Below are 19,977 nucleotides of genomic sequence, written 5' to 3'. Positions count from 1 at the left end.
GAGAAAATTAACACTTTAGAAATTCTTACTACATGGTAGGCAGCTTACACATATATATCACAATTAAATAAAAATAAGATTATTCCCATTTACAGATAAATATGAAAATGTATAATCAGAATAATAATTTCCTAATAAGCTGGGTACAGGCTCAGACCTGTAATTTTAGGACTTGGGAGGCCAAGACAGGAGGATTGCTTGAGGCCAGAAGTTCTATACTAGCTCGGGCAACATAGAAAGGCCCTGTGTCTACAATATTTTTAAAAATTAGTTGGGTCTAATAGTGCACATCCATGGTCCCAGGTACTGGGAGGCTGAAGTGGGAGATACTTTGAGCCCAGAAATTCAAAGCTACAATGAGTTCTGATCTATCTAGCCACTGCACACTAGTCTGGGTAACAGAGTGAGATCCTGCCTCAAATAAAATAAAATATAAAATAATAAAATATAAAAATTTCCTAATACACATTGGTACAGAAATTTAATCCATTTCCACTAGAACAGAAATTTTAAGCTTTTAACAATACTCTACACTATTAAGTAGGGAAGAGAATGGGCTGTGGATGCTTCTGAGTCTGGCCTTGCCCGCAAAATACATTTTGCCATAGAAAGAGGATGGTATAGAAGATAGTTCCAAGGTGATTTTATCCACGTAGCTAATTTGGCTTATTGAGAGCTTCCACTTCACATGTTCATGAAGTAAACAAATTCTAGGAGTTAATCAGAGACATGGCAGCAAATGGTTAACCATTTTTTAATGGTAAAATCCAACCTGATTTTCTGAGTTCTCAACTCTCTTATAAGAATCATTTAAAAGTATCTAATTCTTGAACTCCAACTTAACTACAATTAAGCAATGTGCCTATGGAATAGACATTGATCTGTGCTTATACGTTTTGTCACAAAAATCAATAAAGCTAAATGTAAACATGAAAATGAACAGAAACTGTTGAATTATGCATCCCATGGTGCAATCTTTATGCCAACGTGAGCATTCAGAAAGGCCTGCCAGTGCTATGTATATGCTACTTGTGATTTATGAATTTATGCTTCTTCATTTATATAAACTCAGGATTTAAGATTATTGTATTTTAGAGGTAGAGGAAATCTGAAATTGTTAGTCCACCCCACTTCATTATTGTGCTATGGAAACAAGCCTGGAATGGTTGAAGAATTCCATAAATGAACGGAACCAAATAATGGTAAGTTAGCATGGAGATCAATATTATGTTTAATTTTATACAACCAGAAAATAAAAGTAAATACAGCACGTCTTTGAACATAGAAATATCAATGAGTTATGGTGTGTCTGACCATCAAGTTCTGAAAGTCACTGTGGCCTTGTATTTACAAACATTGAAGATAAAATTATTCTCCAAAACAATAATGTTAATAGATTATTAATAAACATTTACAATAGCTGTAAAAAAACATTGTGTTCTCTAGAGTTCATGAAAATTATTGGTTTAATTTCAATCCAACAGACGTAATTCTGAAAACTCTGATAATGCAATGATAATAATTTGGCTAAGAATTTTTAAAGTATTGACAGGCAAAAATATAGATGCATTATAATATATGAGCTTCAAAGACTAAATGCATAATTATAAATTTTGATATAGTAATTTATTTTTAAAAGTCATTTGAGAAATCACCAAATAATGTCAAAATCATGATTAGAAAACCAGCAATGAAATTTGAGACTGTTGGCATGACAAATCCTGTTTCAGGCCTTGTTGATCTAGACTTACTTGCCCAACCAGCATTTGCCAAAACAGGAAATAGGTGTTTCATATATACAGCTCTAACCTTTTCTCTCTCCACCTTCCTTCTTTCAGCAGATGAAACAAATACTTCATCCTGCTTTGGAAACCACTGGTAAGTGATACCTCCTTTATTGCAAGGTGAACAACACATTATACCTTGTTGGTGATAAAGTGATATATTCAGTATGTTTTAACTATGATTTTCCAAAGTCTATGGATAACTTTTACTGAGAGTACTTATCTTAATATGTTTATTTTAAGCTGAGAAGCTAACATATAGACAGTTTTATTATTCCAAAAGGACTTTTATTCAGTTTGAAATTTAAATAAATGTTTACCTTTCATTCTAAAGTAATATCATTAATTTCCATGTCTATGACTTTTGGAAATAATTATACTGGAATTATTTTTAGTAGAAAACTGAAAACTATGAATATATGTATGTGCATACTTTCACATCAGTAACTTTTACTAACATTAAAACATACAGCTATATGAGAAGACATGGCGAAAGTTTTAAATTGGCCAAAAAAATTATAGCACTGACCATGAGGTTAAAAATATTTTACTAAAGATCATCAACATAAAATGCAATTTGCCTGATGAAATGCACTGAGGTCAAAAACAAAAAAAGACTTTTAGAAGTGTTTCAGTCAAAACTCAATCTACTCAGTCACATTTATGCAGGTAATTTAGATAAAATATCTATCATGCATATTTCATCTAAGGAAGCAATTTCCACATACAGCTTCATATTCTGTAGCACATTTGAAGTGATTCTGGAGAATCAAATATTAGGAGACCGCAGAACTACCTAATGAAAACATGAAAGGAGTTATTTACCACTAGGGGGAAGATTTTAAAGTAAAATGTTTTTCTTCCCTGTAGCTAAATGCCGTCCAGGAAATTCTAAGAGTACTTAACAATAGCCATAGAAGATCCTGTGTTACCACTTCTGCTAGTTAAAACCAAATCTAGAATGTCTGCCTGCAGACTAATACCTCTGAAAGTGGATCAAAAGAAATTAAGTTGATGACAATGACAATTTTCAAGCCTGGGAATTACCCTACATTGATGAGTTGTGAGGTAAATTGGGGCTTCTGATTTGTAAGAGACAGGGATGAATTGGGAAGAAGAGTGATGGAATTGTCAAGTAATGTAAATCTGATATTGCTACGAATTTCAGCTGTTATTTTTTGAATTCCAAGTAAAAGGGAAGGAATTCATTCTTGAAAAAAGTGCTTCTCAGGAACTGGCAAGGCAGCTATTCTTGTTTGCATATCTTTATTAATTTCTTGATGAAGTCTAGAAGTTTTGCAAACTTTGCATATTAGCATAGGCTGCTTTCTGTATCACAGATAGATAATGAGATGAAAGAAAGTGATCAAAATAAAGATTAACTGTTAAATTTTAAGTAAGAAAATGTTGCATCAAATACTTTTCTGTGCTGTGACTAGTATATAAATGTGTCTATACCTATAGTGCACACATTATACTTACATGTGTTAATACTTTTGACATCATTTCTAGTACACATAATCCTTTAAAATATGTCCATAGTCTGTACTCCCTCCAATGTTTTGTTTTGTTTTGTTTTGTTTTGAGACGGAGTCTCACTCTGTCGCCAGGCTGGAGTGCTCACTGCAACCTCTGCCTCCTGGGTTCAAGTGATTCTCCTGCCTCAGCCTCATGAGAAGCTGGGACTACAGGTGCACACCACCATGCCCAGCTAATTTTAGTATTTTTAGTGGAGACGGGATTTCACCTTGTTGGCCAGGATGGTCTCCATCTCCTGACCTTGTGATCCACCCACCTCAGCCTTCCACAGTATTGAGATGACATGCATGAGCCACCACGCCCTGCCCTCTAATGCTTTTTAATGCTACCTTGTTTGATCTGTCTCTTAAATTTTCTATTCACATCCATCAGTTGATTTATCTGTTCCTACATTTATATTAAATTTTTGTCAACAAAGGTTTGAAGTCTATCTTAGTAAATAGTATGAAAAGATAGCCCAATTGATTTTTTTTTTTTTTTTTTTTTTTTGAGATGGAGTCTCGCTCTGTCACCCAGGCTGGAGTGCAGCAGTGCAATCTCAGCTCACTGCAACCTCTACCTCCCACTGCAACCTCTACCTCCCAGTTTCAAGTGATCCTTCTGCCTCAGCCTCCCGAGTGGTTGGGATTGCAGGCACACACCACCACGCCCAGCTAACTTTTGTATTTTTAGTAAAGACGGGTTTCACCATGTTGCACAGGGTGGTCTTGAACTCCTGAGCTCAGGGAACCGGCCTGCCTTGGTCTCCCAAAGTGCTGTGTGATAGTTGTAAGCCACCATGCTTGGCCAATTCTTCTTGTAAAAGGTTACTTAGTTATTCATCAGCCACTCAACATTTGTATTGGAATTATAATAAATAATTATCAGATATTTTAAGATTGATATCTTTATCATGTACCTTTTAAAAGCATTACCAAACTCTCTATCCATATCTTCTACTGTATTCTTTATTAAAGTTTTAATATTTAATCTAAAAAATATTTTAAAATTTTTTTGTTTTCCAGATAATTTATAGTTTTTTTAACTGTTATAAGTGTCTTTTAAATCATATATTCTAGTTGAATATGCCCAGTAATAAAAATGGTATTTTTGTAAGCTGCTAGCGCATCTAGCAAAATTGTTGATTTTGGTGTATTCTCTAGATAGTAGATGATCATGTCATTTGAAAACAATAATATTACCACTTGTCTTACAAAAGTTAAAATTATATATATATGTATATATATATATATACACATGCATATATATGTATTTTTCTTTCCTTATGGCTTTGATTAGGATCTCTCCAGTACAATGTCAAATAATAGTATTAGTCATTCTTTTCTTGTTCCCAATATTAAATGAAATGCACCTAGAGTTTCTCCAATAACCATTATATTTGGTATATATATGCAGTATATGCTTCTTACCAAATTAATAATCTCTTCCGTTTTTTTCCTTTTTTAAAAAGAACTACATATAGGGGTTGAATTTAATAATGTATTTTGTGTCATATTACATTGCTTTAGTCTGTTAACATGATGAATTTTACCAATGAATTTTCTCATTTTGAATTATTCCTGCAGTCTTCATATAACTGTATTTATTCATGATATTTTAAATATATTTTTGAAATTGATGACAATATTTTGTTAGGGTTCTTGCAATTCATTTGTGAAGTGGGTTTATGTATTATTTACTATTATTCTTATATGTTTTATGAGTCAATCCTGGAATTATATCCACTCTTCAGAGTACATTTCAGGAAAAAACAGCATTGGGAGGAAGTAGTCAAGCTAATTTGAACCATACAACCCTAGGGAATAAGAAGGTGTGACTATAAGTTCTTTATACAGGATGGGGTTCTTATGAGTCCTTGATGCTACTTTGCTGACATATAGCACTAGGGCAAGTATTTTTCTGTTGCTACAGAATTTTGCAATAAAGAGGAATCAATAATTATTTTGAGGCAAAAGTAAGAACTAACAGGAATTACTTTAGACCAACCGCTGCTGTTGGATGCAGCACTCTCCTCTACTTCACATTCACCATATACAACACACACACACACAAACATGCACACGCACAGGCAAACACACACATCCATCCATATACACATACTAGAAGCCATGAGAGACTTTATTCTCCTCAGATGTTCTCTTTTCAGTGTTTTCTTGGAATCCCTGTTTCCTTCTTGCTTCTATAATTTCTTCAGAGTTAATTTTGGGGTGGCAGCAAGAAGCTTGACTATTTCGATATTCTACCTGGAATAAAAGCTAAAAGCTTGCTTTATAAATGGACCATTTGATGAATCCACCTCTTAGCAACTAAGAAAATTTGTCCTGCTTCATATTTTGCAAATTCTTATTTCCACAAAATGAACGGTTAAGGCCAGATATACCTATAGATATTTTGTTATCGGTCAATATGCAGTGATATAAGGTCATTTGAGAAAATACATAACATTCCCTTTTCCAAGGTAGTGTTTCAGACACACCAGTGGTCACAACATCAGTGTAAAGAAGACACAGTATGTTACAGTTTAATTGTATCACATACATTTGTGCTTCAGAAAGACACAATTTGCTGTCAATCTGGAATTAGTAGCAAACCATCACCATTTGAAATTGAAAATCTTTGAAATCCAGAGATTTGTTTTTTCTCTAATCACACTTGAGATAATTATTAATTTCTTTGAATAAGGGAAACCAAAGCAGAACAGAAAACCATATAAAAGGTGGGACTGGGTGACTTACACATGGCAAAAGAAACTCTTTCACGGGAATTGAATTAAGAGAAATTTAATGTCTATTTCCAGGAAATGACAGAAAAATATATAACTAATACATTTAGAAATTGTCTTCATGAAAATAAATGACAGGAGAGGCATTTTTTTAAAAAAAATTCTTTTTATTACATTCTATGTGTCCCTACTAAATTGAATTGCAAACAAATCATTTTCCACTTGCACCTGCTATTTATAGTAGTCCCTGGGAGGAGAGATGGGGATGGAGTGAAATATTACAGTGACCCTCTGTCAACATTACCAGTCTTACAGCTAATGATAGATCTTTATCATGTTTACCTCATCTGAATTATGTACTTCCTGAGCCCTGAATTGTGCTAGATTCTTCCTCATCTCTCTCCAGAAAGCATTGGAATAGATCACTGTAAAAGGATACAAAATTTTATTCTCCTCTTTTGCACACATGAGAAAATTCAACCATCTCCCACTCTGGGTACTTGAATGATGAGCTCCCATAATGATATACTAGGACACTGAGGGCAAGAACCATGTCTTATTCACTGATCATGTTCAGCAATATTATAACATGTTATCCTGAATAGAGTGTTCTAAACTTGATCAATGTCTCCTAAAGGAAAGAATACCTAATTGTCTTTGACTTACAAATGAAAATAAGGATCTGTTTTTCCTCTTTTGCTCTCAAATTCTGGTGGAGGCCAACTCGAGGCCCCATTTCTAAATACAGAATTCTAGGAGTTAGAGCATTAATCTATTAATTTAGAGGTGAAGGCAGCACAGGGTTGTTATTTTTTAGTGAGTTCTGAGGCCTGTAACACCAGTATTCTGAAATCTTCTGGAGTTCCAGATCTGCATTCTGGCAGTATCATTTTTTGTGAATTTTTTTCAGGCTTCAAGTTTATTTAATGATGCATTGGACAAAACAAAACCACAATTGTGTTATCAAAAAGTACATCTCCCCTGCCCCCATTTTCTTGTTTTCCTATTGGAAACATCTTTTAAGAAGTGATAGAGCCGGGCGCGGTGGCTCAAGCCTGTAATCCCAGCACTTTGGGAGGCCGAGGCGGGTGGATCACGAGGTCAAGAGATCGAGACCATCCTGGTCAACATGGTGAAACCCGGTCTCTACTAAAAGTACAAAAAATTAGCTGGGCACGGTGGCGCATGCCTGTAATCTCAGCTACCCAGGAGGCTGAGGCAGGAGAATTGCCTGAACCCAGGAGTCAGAGGTTGTGGTGAGCCGAGATCACGCCATTGCACTCCAGCCTGGGTAACAAGAGCGAAACTCCCTCTCAAAAAAAAAAAAAAAGTGATACAAGTGGATACTGGCAAAGTTCCATATTTTTGGGGTGACTGTGCAGCAATGCTGGGACAGGATGGTTTATGACATTGACTTTAATAGCTTCAAAATGGGTTTTTCAAGTGTGTATCAGACTGCATCCCAACACTTAGATTCAGAGTGGTCGGCGTGGGGGGCACGGGAGCACTGGTTAGGAGAAGAGAAAACTGAATTTAGTGCTGGGGACCAGTTTGGGGTGCAAAGCTCTTCCTTTGGGAGCTCTGTGGGGATTTGGTATTAGCTAAGTTCAGAGTCTAAGGAAGACCCAGCCCCAGCCCCCAACAGCTGGGGTTCAGGGGGAATCAGTGAATAACTAAGAAGGAAGAGTTTTTTTTTTTTGTAGGATGAGTCACTCTCTCTATTAACATTCAGTCCAAAACAGAAAGCTAAGAATCTACCATGTACTATTTGCTCTGCTTTTTTCTTTTTATTTTTTTAAACTTAACATTGAAGCATAAGCTTTTTCTCTGAGTTTACAAAACCACCATAAATGTATACTGGTTTTTATGTCTAATATATTGCCATATGTGGCTATATTCTCATTTACATTATATACAGATATATTACATTATATCTCCCTATTACTAGGCATGTAATTAATTTGCAATGTTTTAACCTTTATAAATGATAACGTGATGAAAATTGTATGCTTAAAACTTTTCCAATATAGTTTATAATTTCAGTAGGATTGTAAGAAGTTGAATTAGTGAGACAAAGGATGTGAATATATTAAGGATATTAATATAGATGGGGTTAGTAATCCTTTCAAGAGAATCAAATTATTACCTTTTGTTTTAAGATCAAGAGGAAGAATATTGCCTTTTTACAGCTGAGGCATGGTACTAAAGATGAAGTTTTGAGAGGAAAAGAGGATGCTGGCTACATGGGTAAAGTTGAAGAGAGTAGTTTAAAAGTATGAAGGAAAAGCATATACTTAGAGGACTTTCTAGGTTTCAAAGAACGGCAAGTATATAAGTCAGATCCCTGATGGAAAAGAACTGGCACATGCTAACTTCTAGTTTGAAGAGATGTTAATAAGGATATAGTTATAAAAGTGTAGACGGTGCATAAGGAAATCAGCAGGGGCTAATGCAATAGTACCCAGTAATAACCACAGTTGGAAGCCACTGAATTGGCATTGTGAAGAATCCACTCCTAGAATGTGAAGAGAGTAGTTACCCAGAGAAGACTGCGGAGCTGCGGAAGAAGGAGGTAGAAAGTCCTTAGCATTTACAAGCATATTTCAAAGGCTTCAGTCGGGAATTTTGGTTTGTTCTTTATTGCCCAGTTGGAGGCATACTTCGAAAGTGAATCTACTATCATTCTGCTGGCTCCATGTGACAAGTCTTCTCCTGTTACATTAGTAATGAATTTGGGATGGAGGTCATTGTGTTCTTTTCCACCCGCATGTTACTCAGCAGTTCATGTACTAATCATTTTAATGCAGATCCTTGTTCTATTGGTTTTGTTTTCCCAGCAATGACATTACTCCCCCTGCTATTGTTCCTGGTTGCTGAGCTGCTTCCATCCTTTCCTGCAAATGGAAGTGAGGTATGGTTGAACTCAAAAACCTTCAGAAAAATTCAGGTAACCATGAGGGATAGCAAGTTACTAGATCAATCTTCAAAAGTGAAAAGGACTAGAATGTCTGGTACATTATAAAGTACTCATTAGTAGCCCACGGTAGTTAACATAATTATGTTTAAAGCTGTGGCAATCAATATGGTAGCCCCTAGCCACATGAAGGTATTGAAATTCATTAATTAAATGACTTTCCTCCACCCCCTAAATTGCTTTGGAGATTTTTTTTTAATGTGGTAAAACTATCTTTTGAGTGATCCCATAAAATTTGCTATGCAATACCTAAAACTCTCTTACTAGAGTATTGCATGTTACACATGCACTTAGACTGAGCTTAAGCAGTTTTTCTAAACACCAGACACCACATCAGGCAGAAATTTCCCCACTAAAGTCTAGGTAAATCCTATACCCCACTCATCACCACTTCTTTGCTGCAGACTGAGTGTGAATGTCTTAATAATTCCTATCATGTACCATTGTCACTATAAGATGTTATCCCTCATATATCTAGAGAAATCATATTAAGGCCTCTCAACTCAGAAACTGGTATTTGTGGCTTTTGAGGAGATTTTAGTATCTCATGCCATGAATTATATTCCCATTCTGAAAACCTTCATCTAATATCTTTTCATTAAAAAGTCATAGCTTTGGCTGTCATCGACAATGTTTAATGACTAATACTGGCTCAAGCACTTTTTTAAAATGGCCTTTATTCCCTCCAGCTAACATAGTTACTATTATGTGCAATTTTGAACAATGTTAAAAAATAATTCTAATTTTATTTTTCTATAGGATCCTGCTTTTACTACTTTGTCAACCACCCAAACAAAAGTGCAAAGGGAGATTGTAGATAAACACAATGAACTGAGAAAAGCAGTCTCTCCACCTGCCAGCAACATGCTAAAGATGGTAAGAGGCGGTATTGCAAGGAGAGAGTTATGAACCAGCTGTGGAAGGAGCAGGCAGCTGGCAACTAAATTATCTTAATAACTTTGAGGTTTACGAAGGTCTATCTCTATGTTGTTATTTCATTTGAGCTGTGTAATGGGCAGAGCTGAATTTCTTAACTTCTTTTTATAATGGTTGAATAATGTCAAATTTATAGGGCTATTTAAATAATGGAGGCAGAATTAAAACCAAATCTTTGGACATACAGAGAAAAGCCATTATGTTTTTCTGCTTATTATCTTATCTGTCCCAATCTAAGATCAGAAAGACCTTTTCCCTTTAAGATAAATGCCATTTAGGGTAAATAACAACCTACGGTTCTGGGCCCAGTACCAAAAGCCATGTCTTCCAAACATATTCAATGAGCAGGTGGGAAAAAAAAGAACTGGAAATAAAATAAGTCAGCTAATTACCTCATTGTTGGAAAAGCAGTCTCAACAACTCCACATGTTTGTCAATATTTAGAGTAGGACCATTACTAAAAATCTTTAGGTGTTTCTGCTGTCCTGTCATAAATAATTAGACCATAAACCTAAATTTTTCAGTTACTTAGCGTAGGCATATTACCTATATTTCTTTGTGGAGCAGAAAAAGGCACATCAAAAATGTATCTTTGATTACTGTAAAAATCAGAAGATGCTTGTACAGAAATTTTATGATGATGTAAATCAACCTATAACCTGATGATAAAGCTTATGCTCCTTTGAGGTTTGAGACAGTAAGTGGTATCTTTTTTCTGTACTTGTTTCAGAAATGGAACAAAGAGGCTGCAGCAAATGCCCAAAAGTGGGCAAATGCATGCAGTCACAGCCATAGTAACCCAAGGGACCGAAAGACCAGTAAGTAAATTAGCAAATATCGTTGGATAAATGAACAAGTAAAATAATAAGAAACCGTGTTATGATGTCGCATTAAGAAAAGTTTATAAATAAATATTGCTTCTAATGCTACCTTTTTCAAGTTAGAATATCTTTATATGTAGAGATAACTCTGAGAAGCACCATCTGTGCTTATTGTTTTATATAAATTTTACAAAAACTGTCTCACACAGTATCACATTTATATCTATCAATCAACTCAGGAGTAAAGGAGTTCATAGATCATATCTTTCTCAATTATAGAGATTAGAAAACCAATAGTCTGGAAGAAAATAATGATTGGTAATTAATGTCATATATAGGAAATTTGGAATTAGAATTTCTGGCTTCTAAATCAGTATCCTTTTTAGTGACAATATGCAGCCTATTTGTGTTTTAAAAACTACTCAATTTTGTTTTTATAAAATATTTTAAATTTTGTCAAAATTTTCCTGAATTTTACAAAAAAAAAGACAACAACATTAGCATTAACTTCTACAATTTTCTTCTGAATTTTTGACGACAGTAAGCCGTGTCTTTTATATTTTCTGGGTGTTTACAATGCATACTATATTAAACTAAAAAAATGACCTGCAAGATATAACCTATACATCATGAAATGTAAAAACAATTAGATAAAATATCATATGGATGAGCTATTAGATGAAATACTTACTGGATTGTCAAAAACAACATAGGCAAAGGCAAGCCAAATTTAAAAGTGGTGAAAAGAAAAACTGTCTAGTTTTGAAAATAGTCCTGTCATTGTTTTCTATATTTTTGATACTAAAACTATAATAACTATGTAAGAGGTTGACTATGGTCACCGGAAGATTAAAAGAAATGGTCTTGAAAAATCCCAATCTACTGTTAAAATCTTAGCTTCTTTCTTTCTTTCTTAAAGGACTATACAAAGGTAGTTTATACTCTTTTTAAGCAGGATGTAGACATTCCATGTTAAGCCATCCAAATATAAATATTAATTTCAGGGCTTGAAAAAACCGTTGACCTATTTCTGGGCTGCAAGACACTTTTTTCCTAATTTTTTGAGGAGAGTGTGGCCTGTGATGTACTAATTTGCTAAGAGGAGGCCTGTAAACTTTGAAAATATTGTCTTTAATGGTGTCATTTGCTTTCTGTTTAGGGCTCTTAAAGACTGAGCATAAGACTTTTTCTTTAAATTCACACAAAATAAAAATTCTAACCATTTATTCAGATTCCTATATATGAAAATCTCTGGTGAGTATGGGCTTAGAGCAGGAGAGGGATTATTAAGTTGGTCTCTGACTTCAGCAAGCTCACATTACAAACTGAAAAAACATGAGACACAGGCATGTGAAGAATTCAATGTGTAAATAAATGAATCCAGGGAGAGCAGATATTAAAGAAAAAAGGCTTCGCTATCTACTCAAAGTTTTGCATGTTGAAACCAGCCTCAAGTATTGGACACATCTGGCTTCTATTCAGCTTATAGCTGATAAGGATCTGAGGCACCCTCCTTATGTATTAGTCAATATTCATTAGTAATGGGCATCAGAGACAGTATTTAAAAAAACAGGGATTCGCTGGGCATGGTGGTTCACACTTGTAATCTCAGCACTTTGGAGGCTGAGACAGGTGAATCACAGGATTAGTAGTTCAAGACCAACCTGGCCAATATGGTGAAACCCCATCTCTACTAAAAAATACAAAAATTAGCTGGGCCTGGTGGCACATGCCTGTAGTCTCAGCTGCTCAGGATGCTGAAGCAGGAGAATTGCTGGAACCCAAGAAGCAGAGGTTGCAGTGAGCTGAGATCATGCCACTGCACTCTAGTCAGGGTGACAGAGTGAGACTCCATCTCAAAAAACAAACAACAACAACAAAAAAGAAAACAAGAGGAATTCTGTCGTGTGGAGGTGTGGGTCTGTGTCTGTGTGTGTATTTTGCCATTGCATGCTTTATTGCTTTCCTCATGAGTGGTCTGTTCCTTCTTAGGTCTAAAATGTGGTGAGAATCTCTACATGTCAAGTGCACCCAATTCATGGTCACAAGCAATCCAAAGCTGGTTCGATGAGTTTCATGATTTTCACTTTGGTGTAGGGCCAAAGACTCCCGATGCAGTGGTTGGACATTATACACAGGTAAGGAGAAGAAATGAAAAGCAATCAACTTTATAAATGCCCTTAAAAAAAAAGATTCTCAAATTTTGACTGATTCCAAGTTGAATTTGAAGAAAAATTTCAAGTGAATATAGAATAGTCTGGCATTTGGTGAGTATTTCAGCTATGAGCTGTTATTTTTCAATAGTCTTCAGGATCTTGATAGGGAAACATACTCTATGTCTAACAGTCTAAAAAAAGGAATGTACATGGAAATGTAATGTTTTAAAAGTGTTTTCTTTTGATTCAATAATTTCACTAAATGTAGCTATAAGGTATATGAAAACAAAATACATTATTAACATTCTTCTCTGTTTTGTATTTCCTACCTTTTTTTGGCATTTCCTTCTTCTCTAATGTGCTCTCATGTCTTCATTTACAGGTTTATAGGTTGCTTATTGATTGTTTGGTTTGGGTTTATAGGTTGTTTGGTACTCTTCATACCTCGTTGGATGTGGAAGTGCCTATTGTCCCAATCAAAAAGTTCTAAAATACTACTATGTTTGCCACTATTGTCCTGCGTAAGTATATATATTTAGAGTTTATTGACAATAATGCCAATACAATTTAATATTTTAAAATTATAATACAAAAAGAAACTAAAAAGCATATTTTGGTAAAGGTGAAGGAGATTAATCTTGAGAAATATTTTGAGGTTGAGACACATTCAACCAACTTCTCAGAAAGATAAAGTTTTCAGTTCCATTTCCAAGTATTATTGAACAGGGAGCTGTATTTCCTCATGCCTAAAATAATTTGTCTCATGTCTCAATTGCCTTTTCCTATGCTCATGATTACTTCATGAGTACATAGAGTATGTAGTTGTCTAAATATGATTTTATCAGTTCCTGCTAAGTTCACACACAAGAAAGTGTGAGGAATGACACATTTTAGTAATGTCAGTCATTTCAGCTCACATACTCTTACTCATGCTTATCAGAAAATTTCACAGTATACCATTAAGAAATGGTTAAACCTAGGACTTCCAAGACTTTTCAAGAGATCTGTAATATATTTCAAAGAGCCAAGAAAAGATAATGTCTAAAATCTTTGCTTCTTAGAATTTATCCCAAAAAAATCTTTCATGGAACCATTCATTAAGATCTTAATTTCTTAATAATTTTGGGTTTCCTGCAGGAAGTCCACTTATTTCTCAAGCAATATATTTGATCTACTCATATACACCCAAAAAGTCTGTGGATATATTGAAGATATATTCACAACATATCTGTTAGCTTTAATTTCATTTTAATATTTGAAATTATTCACCACTGATAGGAGGGATTTTCTCCAAACTCAGCTTTCTACATGACTTATTTTGAGGCTTTAGATTTCCCAAGTGATGTAGGATTCCAGTTTGAGAAATATGACCCGTAAGGTCATTTTTCAGCAAAGAGTTATCACTGTTAATGCAGAAAATTGAAAGACCCTAGAAGACCAAATGCCTGGTCATGAGAGGAGAGCATCTGGAGTCAGCATCTGAAGTGAGAGTTGGAATTAGTATTGAGAGAAAGCAGGGAAAAGAGAACTTTCAGAACACTTTTATATCTATTTCACATTTTTTTTATGTGCTCACACACCTGCGGCTATATTCTGTGATGGAAGGCTGAGATTCAGCTACATTACCTTGGACATTAACCTACTTAGTGCAATTGAGACTGTGACTTTCTTATATTTTCAGACAATAATTTATGAATAGCAAAATAATCATCAATGAGGTACAGGCTAGTCACTATAAGACAAACTCACCCTGAATTTTGGTGTTAATTAAATCCTTTTTCCCCAAACATTCCCATTCTTGGCAAACATAAGCATCTCATAAACACCACCTTTAGATATTCCCAAACCTTCCCAAGCACAATACCATTTCACAAACATACAGTGAAAAACATGTGAAAATCCTCTCACCACCTGAAAGCCAAATTTATGCTGAAATTTATGAAGTATTTATCCTACTTCATATTATAGAAATTATGTTACTTTTTATTTTTAATAAGTTATATTTGACATTCAATGTTATTTTCCATATTGCATTCTTCTGTGCTTTAGGAACTTTTCTTATTTCTCTAGGGGATATGTTTTGCCCCTAGCAAGCACCTCATGGTACTTCATCTTATCAATTTGACCAAGTCTATTGGGAGATAAAGTGTGTTGCCATGTTGAAATATACTGTGAAAACTTTAGACTTCAGTTATCCTATTTCAGTTGCTCGGGTTGTGAGATTATGGTCAGGAAAGTGAAGGAATGTGTGAATTATTCCCTTGATTTGCATTATTGTCCGAATATACTCTAAGAATATTAAATTTTTAATTATTTGACATAATTAAAATCATTTAATAAATACCTATGTATACATGGCGGCTGATATTAACCTTGGAACATTAACTAAATAGAAAACTGAAAAATATTTGACATTTTTTATTTCACATTTCAGTGGTAATTGGGCCAATAGACTATATGTCCCTTATGAGCAAGGATCACCTTGTGCCAGTTGCCCAGATTACTGTGACAATGGACTATGCAGTAAGTTTGAAGTGATTAACTTGATAATGAAATAAAATGATCTGACATTTCTTCTGTGAATTGGGAAATCTGAAGGCAAACAACTTAAGCAATGCCTTCATGCAAAGAACAACAACAAAATGTCTGGCTCTGTCACCCAGGCTGGAGTGCAGTAACACCATCTCAGCTCACTGAAGCCTCTACCTCTGGGCCTCAAGTGATTCTTATTCCTCAGCCTCCTGAGTAGCTGGGGCAATAGGCACATGCCACCACACTTGTCCAATTTTTGTACTTTTTGTAGAGATGGGATTTCACCATATTGGCCACACTGGTCTTGAACTCCTGGCCTCAAGCAATCTGCCTATCTCAGCCACCCAAAAGTGCCAAGATTACAGGTGTGAGCCATTACACCCAGTCGTACAGAGTGTTTTTAAGTTAAATTTTTACACTTTTCAGAATCTATGTGTTATTTGCAATGTAAAATTTGGCCTGTTACCATAAGTAACATGATGAAACACCTACCATACATGTCATATATTGGCATATATGAAAATGTGCCTGTGGAAATAATGTATTATACTTAAATATGAAGTTTCTTGTCATCAAAGTTAATATCATTATTCAAAATGTAGCATTTTTAAAAAAAGGAAAACAAATATACATCTAAGTGTATGAGACCAAAAAATGTGGTTCAATCCAGAGAGGGACTCCAAATACTGCAATTTAGCATATGCTAAAATTCTTTAGCAGTATTTATCATAAGCTAAAGAATGATAAATACTAACTTCCTCATTTTTGCCATAGTGTAGTTAGAATAATCAAGTTTAATATAATAATCGCTTAACTTCTGCTTGCTAATAAATTATATACTTTTTAAAGTCAAAATCAAATAAGTACATATTAGCTCACCAAAAATATTTTAGCAAAAAGGAATAAAATAAATATATATTCATTTTATGCTTTTATAAGTAAAATTATAAGTATTGATATTTTTGTTTAACTAGGATGTGTTATTAAAATTATTGACAGTGCAGATGACCCATTCATTGAGATTTTTACCTTTAAAATGGATTAACCTAATTGTAACAGTTTCTTCTGACTGAATTGCATAGCTATAATTCCGATTGTTGATAATGCCAAAGCTGTAAATCAACTAAAGAAGGAAAAGCCAAATATTTCCAGCACTCCCAAATGCTGTTTTCTAAGAAGCTTTAAATTTAAAATTTATCCTATTAGTAATTGGATATGAGTCAATTGAAACATTTTAAACAGAAGAATGATAAGATCTGAAATGTGTTTTCTAAAGAGCTCCCAACAGCAGTGGGAAGAAACAATTGGATGAAAGCCAGCTGGGAGACTATTAGAAAAATACTCAACCAAGAACAAATGGATATTTTTACTGCTTTAGGGCAAAATGAGTGAAAAAATAGTAGAGAGGTATGAAAAAGAGGAAGAAAGTAGACTAGTCAGTTTTTGTTACCTGGTCTTGTTGAAAAAAGAAAGAAAGAAAGAGAGAGAGAGAGAGAAAAGAAGGAAGGAAGGAAGGAAGGAAGGAAGGAAGGAAGGAAGGAAGGAAGGAAGGAAGGAAGGAAGGAGGGAGGGAGGGAGGGAGGGAGGGAGGGAGGGAGGGAAAGAAAGAAAGAAAGAAAGAAAGAAAGAAAGAAAGAAAGAAAGAAAGAAAGAAAGAAAGAAAGAAAGAAGAAAGGAAGGAAGGGGAGGGGAGGGGAGGGGAGGGAAGGGAAGGGAAGGGAAGGGAAGGGAAGGGAAGGGAAGGGAAGGGAAGGAGAAAGAGAGAGAGAGAAAGAAAGAAAGAAAGAGAGAGAGAAAGAAAGAAAGAAAGAAAGAAAGAAAGAAAGAAAGAAAGAAACATTCTTCTGTTTAAAATGTTTCAATTGACTCATATCCAATTACTAATAGGATAAATTTTAAATTTAAAGCTTCTTAGAAAACAGCATTTGGGAGTGCTGGAAATATTTGGCTTTTTCTTCTTTAGAAAGAAGAAAGAAAAAGAATTTCCAATTGATTCCTGGCTCCGGCTTGAATTATTTAATAGTTGGGAGTGCCATTTCTCTGAAACTGTGTGAATCAAGTGAAGGGTTGTTGAGAAACAACGAAGAAATATCAAGCTTATAGACAGGATGATGGATTTAGTTTGAGATTTGTTAATTTTGTGGCCACTGAAGGACATCTAAGTAGACGTGTCCAATAATCATAATTACATTCTCTCCACTTTTTACATTTTACGTTTACATCTTCCTATAATAATTACTTATTCCTTAGAGAAAGACTGGTGGCATTAGAGTCTAAAACAACTATGACCAATATAACTTACTACAGTGCAGGAGATGTTCAATATTCTCACTTTCATGTACAATAGCCCTTAGACACATGGGCTACTGAACACTTGATATAACTGGTGTTGCTGTGGAAAGACCTGAAATTTTAATTTTATTTAATTGTAGTTAATTTAAGTTTAAACAACCACATGACAAATGTCTACTCTTTTGGATAGTGCAGTTCTAGAGAAATTCATTTAAATTGATTTTACTCTGCTCACTTGTTGAGTGAGGAAAATATGTCAGTTCATCTTAGAAACATGTCCAAAAGCTCAAAATTAAAAGGGAATCAGTGTGTTTATCTAAAAGACCTTACATATCCTTCCAAATATAAAATGGTTATCTTAGTGTAATAATACCAACTTGTTTGCTCAATTCTCTACTCTCCATTCACATCTAATGTGTTATTTGTGTTGCTGCTATGGAAAAAAATATAATGAAGTGACTAATTTATTTGTTCTTATTCCAGCCAATGCATGCAAGTATGAAGATCTCTACAGTAACTGTGCAAGTTTGAAGGCCACATTAACCTGTCAACATCAATTGGTCAGGGACGGTTGCAAGGCTTCCTGCAACTGTACAAACAGCATTTATTAAATACGTGTTACACAATGAGTAGGGCTATGTGGAGAGGAGTCAGATTATCTACTTTGATTTGCTGTCTACTCAGATTTAACATACACTTGCTGAGAAATTGTAGGCATGTTTGATACACATTTGATACTAAATATTTTTCTTCTGGATCTTCTTTTTATTCTACAAAATCTCTTTCATACAAACAGTTAAAAAAGTAACAACATCTATAACAACTTTGGATTTTTTATATATAAACTTTGTCATTTAAATTTACTGAATTTAATTAGGATGAGGATTTTGAAAGTTGTATTCTCATACAACTAAGTTCACTAAAATCCTGGACTGAAAGTGAGAATTATGTTCCTAGAAAAAAATGGACAAAAAGAACAGAATATAATTTTCACATGAATCCTTGGCTGTTGTTGCCTTTCCTAGCTCCACTGTATAGCTGAGGATCTTCAAAGAAGTGCTCCCATATGCTGTCTTAATTCCTTTCACATATTCACCCTTCTTTCCAATCATCTGTCTGGCATTCTCACAACTGAGTGGAAACGCTTTTTCCTAAAACAACCCTGACTTTTATTTTGCCAAAATCAATACAATCCTTTGATTTTTTTATCTGAATAAATTTTACAGTAAAATATGATCACACCTTCATTTTTAAACCTGTCTTCTCTGTGACAAACTTTCCTTTAAACAGAATTCAAAATAATATAGGTAGGTAAATACCCTCCACTCGAGTAGGTGGAACTCAGATCCTCCCTTATGAGTCTTCACTAAAATTGGTGACTCGCTTCCAAAGAGTGTGGAAAGGGAAACATAGCAACTTTACAGTGGAGAAAAATGGCAACTGCCATCTTAACCAAGTGATTAACATTAATGTCACGAGTGATATGTCATGTGGATTTGTTCTATGCAATCTTTCTAAAAACTCATAATCCTAATCTAGTCATAAGTTAAAACATCCAGCAAACTCAAATTGAAGGATATTCTACAAAATATCCCTGAGGTATTTTAGACTATTCCTCAAAACTGTAAAAATCATAAAAAATAAGGAAATCCTGAGAAACAGTCACAGACCAAATGAGACTAAGGAGACGTGTGAGCCAAATGCAATGTTCCTTCTTGGATCAGATCCTGGAACAGAAAAAGATCAGTAATAAAAAAAAATGATGAAGTCTGAATAGAATCTGGAGTATTTTTAACTGTAGTGTTGATTTCTTAATCTTGAACAATATAGCAGGGTAGTGTAACATGATGACATTAAAGAAACTGAAACTGGGTGAGGACTATCTGGGAATTCTCTGTACTCTTACCAAATTTTCAATAAATCTAAGAAAACAATGCAAAATAAAAAGTATTTTGAAAAAAATACTAGAACTTTTTTTTCTTGACTCCATGACACATCATAGCTTTCCTTCAGGTCATCTAGTTATTCTCTCCCAGACTTTACTCTTAACCTTCAATTCCTTTATCCCAGTGCTACATGTTTGATTTTGTCATCTTTTCATGGACCTTTCAGGTAATACCAGTGATTTGGTTGTCTTATCAGATTGACACGTTTACCCAGTATCAAACTTCAGTAAAAGTTTTAAGGATCTAAGTAGTTACGAGACAAAGGAAAACAGGAA

At 34.6% G+C, this 19,977-nt stretch overlaps 2 protein-coding genes across 8 annotated transcripts in view; one reads left to right on the top strand and one right to left on the bottom strand.

Moving 5' to 3' along the window:
* Positions 1–19,977, bottom strand: part of LOC103795960 (testis anion transporter 1) — a 152,972-nt gene that overhangs the window by 32,185 nt on the left and 100,810 nt on the right. The gene's annotated exons all lie outside the window — the stretch shown is intronic.
* CRISP3 (cysteine rich secretory protein 3) lies at positions 1,823–19,720 on the top strand. Its single transcript, XM_035295869.3, has 8 exons — positions 1,823–1,878; positions 8,883–8,956; positions 9,779–9,895; positions 10,686–10,773; positions 12,769–12,914; positions 13,356–13,453; positions 15,367–15,455; positions 18,240–19,720. Exons 1-8 carry the CDS (start codon positions 1,842–1,844, stop codon positions 18,365–18,367), a joined length of 777 nt encoding a protein of 258 aa, XP_035151760.3. The 5' UTR covers positions 1,823–1,841; the 3' UTR covers positions 18,368–19,720.

The sequence above is a fragment of the Callithrix jacchus genome, chromosome 4 (genome assembly GCF_049354715.1).
Source record: "Callithrix jacchus isolate 240 chromosome 4, calJac240_pri, whole genome shotgun sequence".
Lineage (NCBI taxonomy): Eukaryota > Metazoa > Chordata > Mammalia > Primates > Cebidae > Callithrix > Callithrix jacchus.
This window is presented reverse-complemented; position numbering and strand designations above follow the sequence as displayed.

Excerpts from the sequence above, each read along its gene's own strand:
- CRISP3 (XM_035295869.3), top strand. The coding sequence starts at position 1,842 with ATGAAACAAATACTTCATCCTGCTTTGGAAACCACTG. Across the intron at positions 8,957-9,778 it reads TTCCTGCAAATGGAAGTGAG|GATCCTGCTTTTACTACTTT; the intron begins GTATGGTTGAAC and ends ATTTTTCTATAG. Across the intron at positions 9,896-10,685 it reads CCAGCAACATGCTAAAGATG|AAATGGAACAAAGAGGCTGC; the intron begins GTAAGAGGCGGT and ends TACTTGTTTCAG.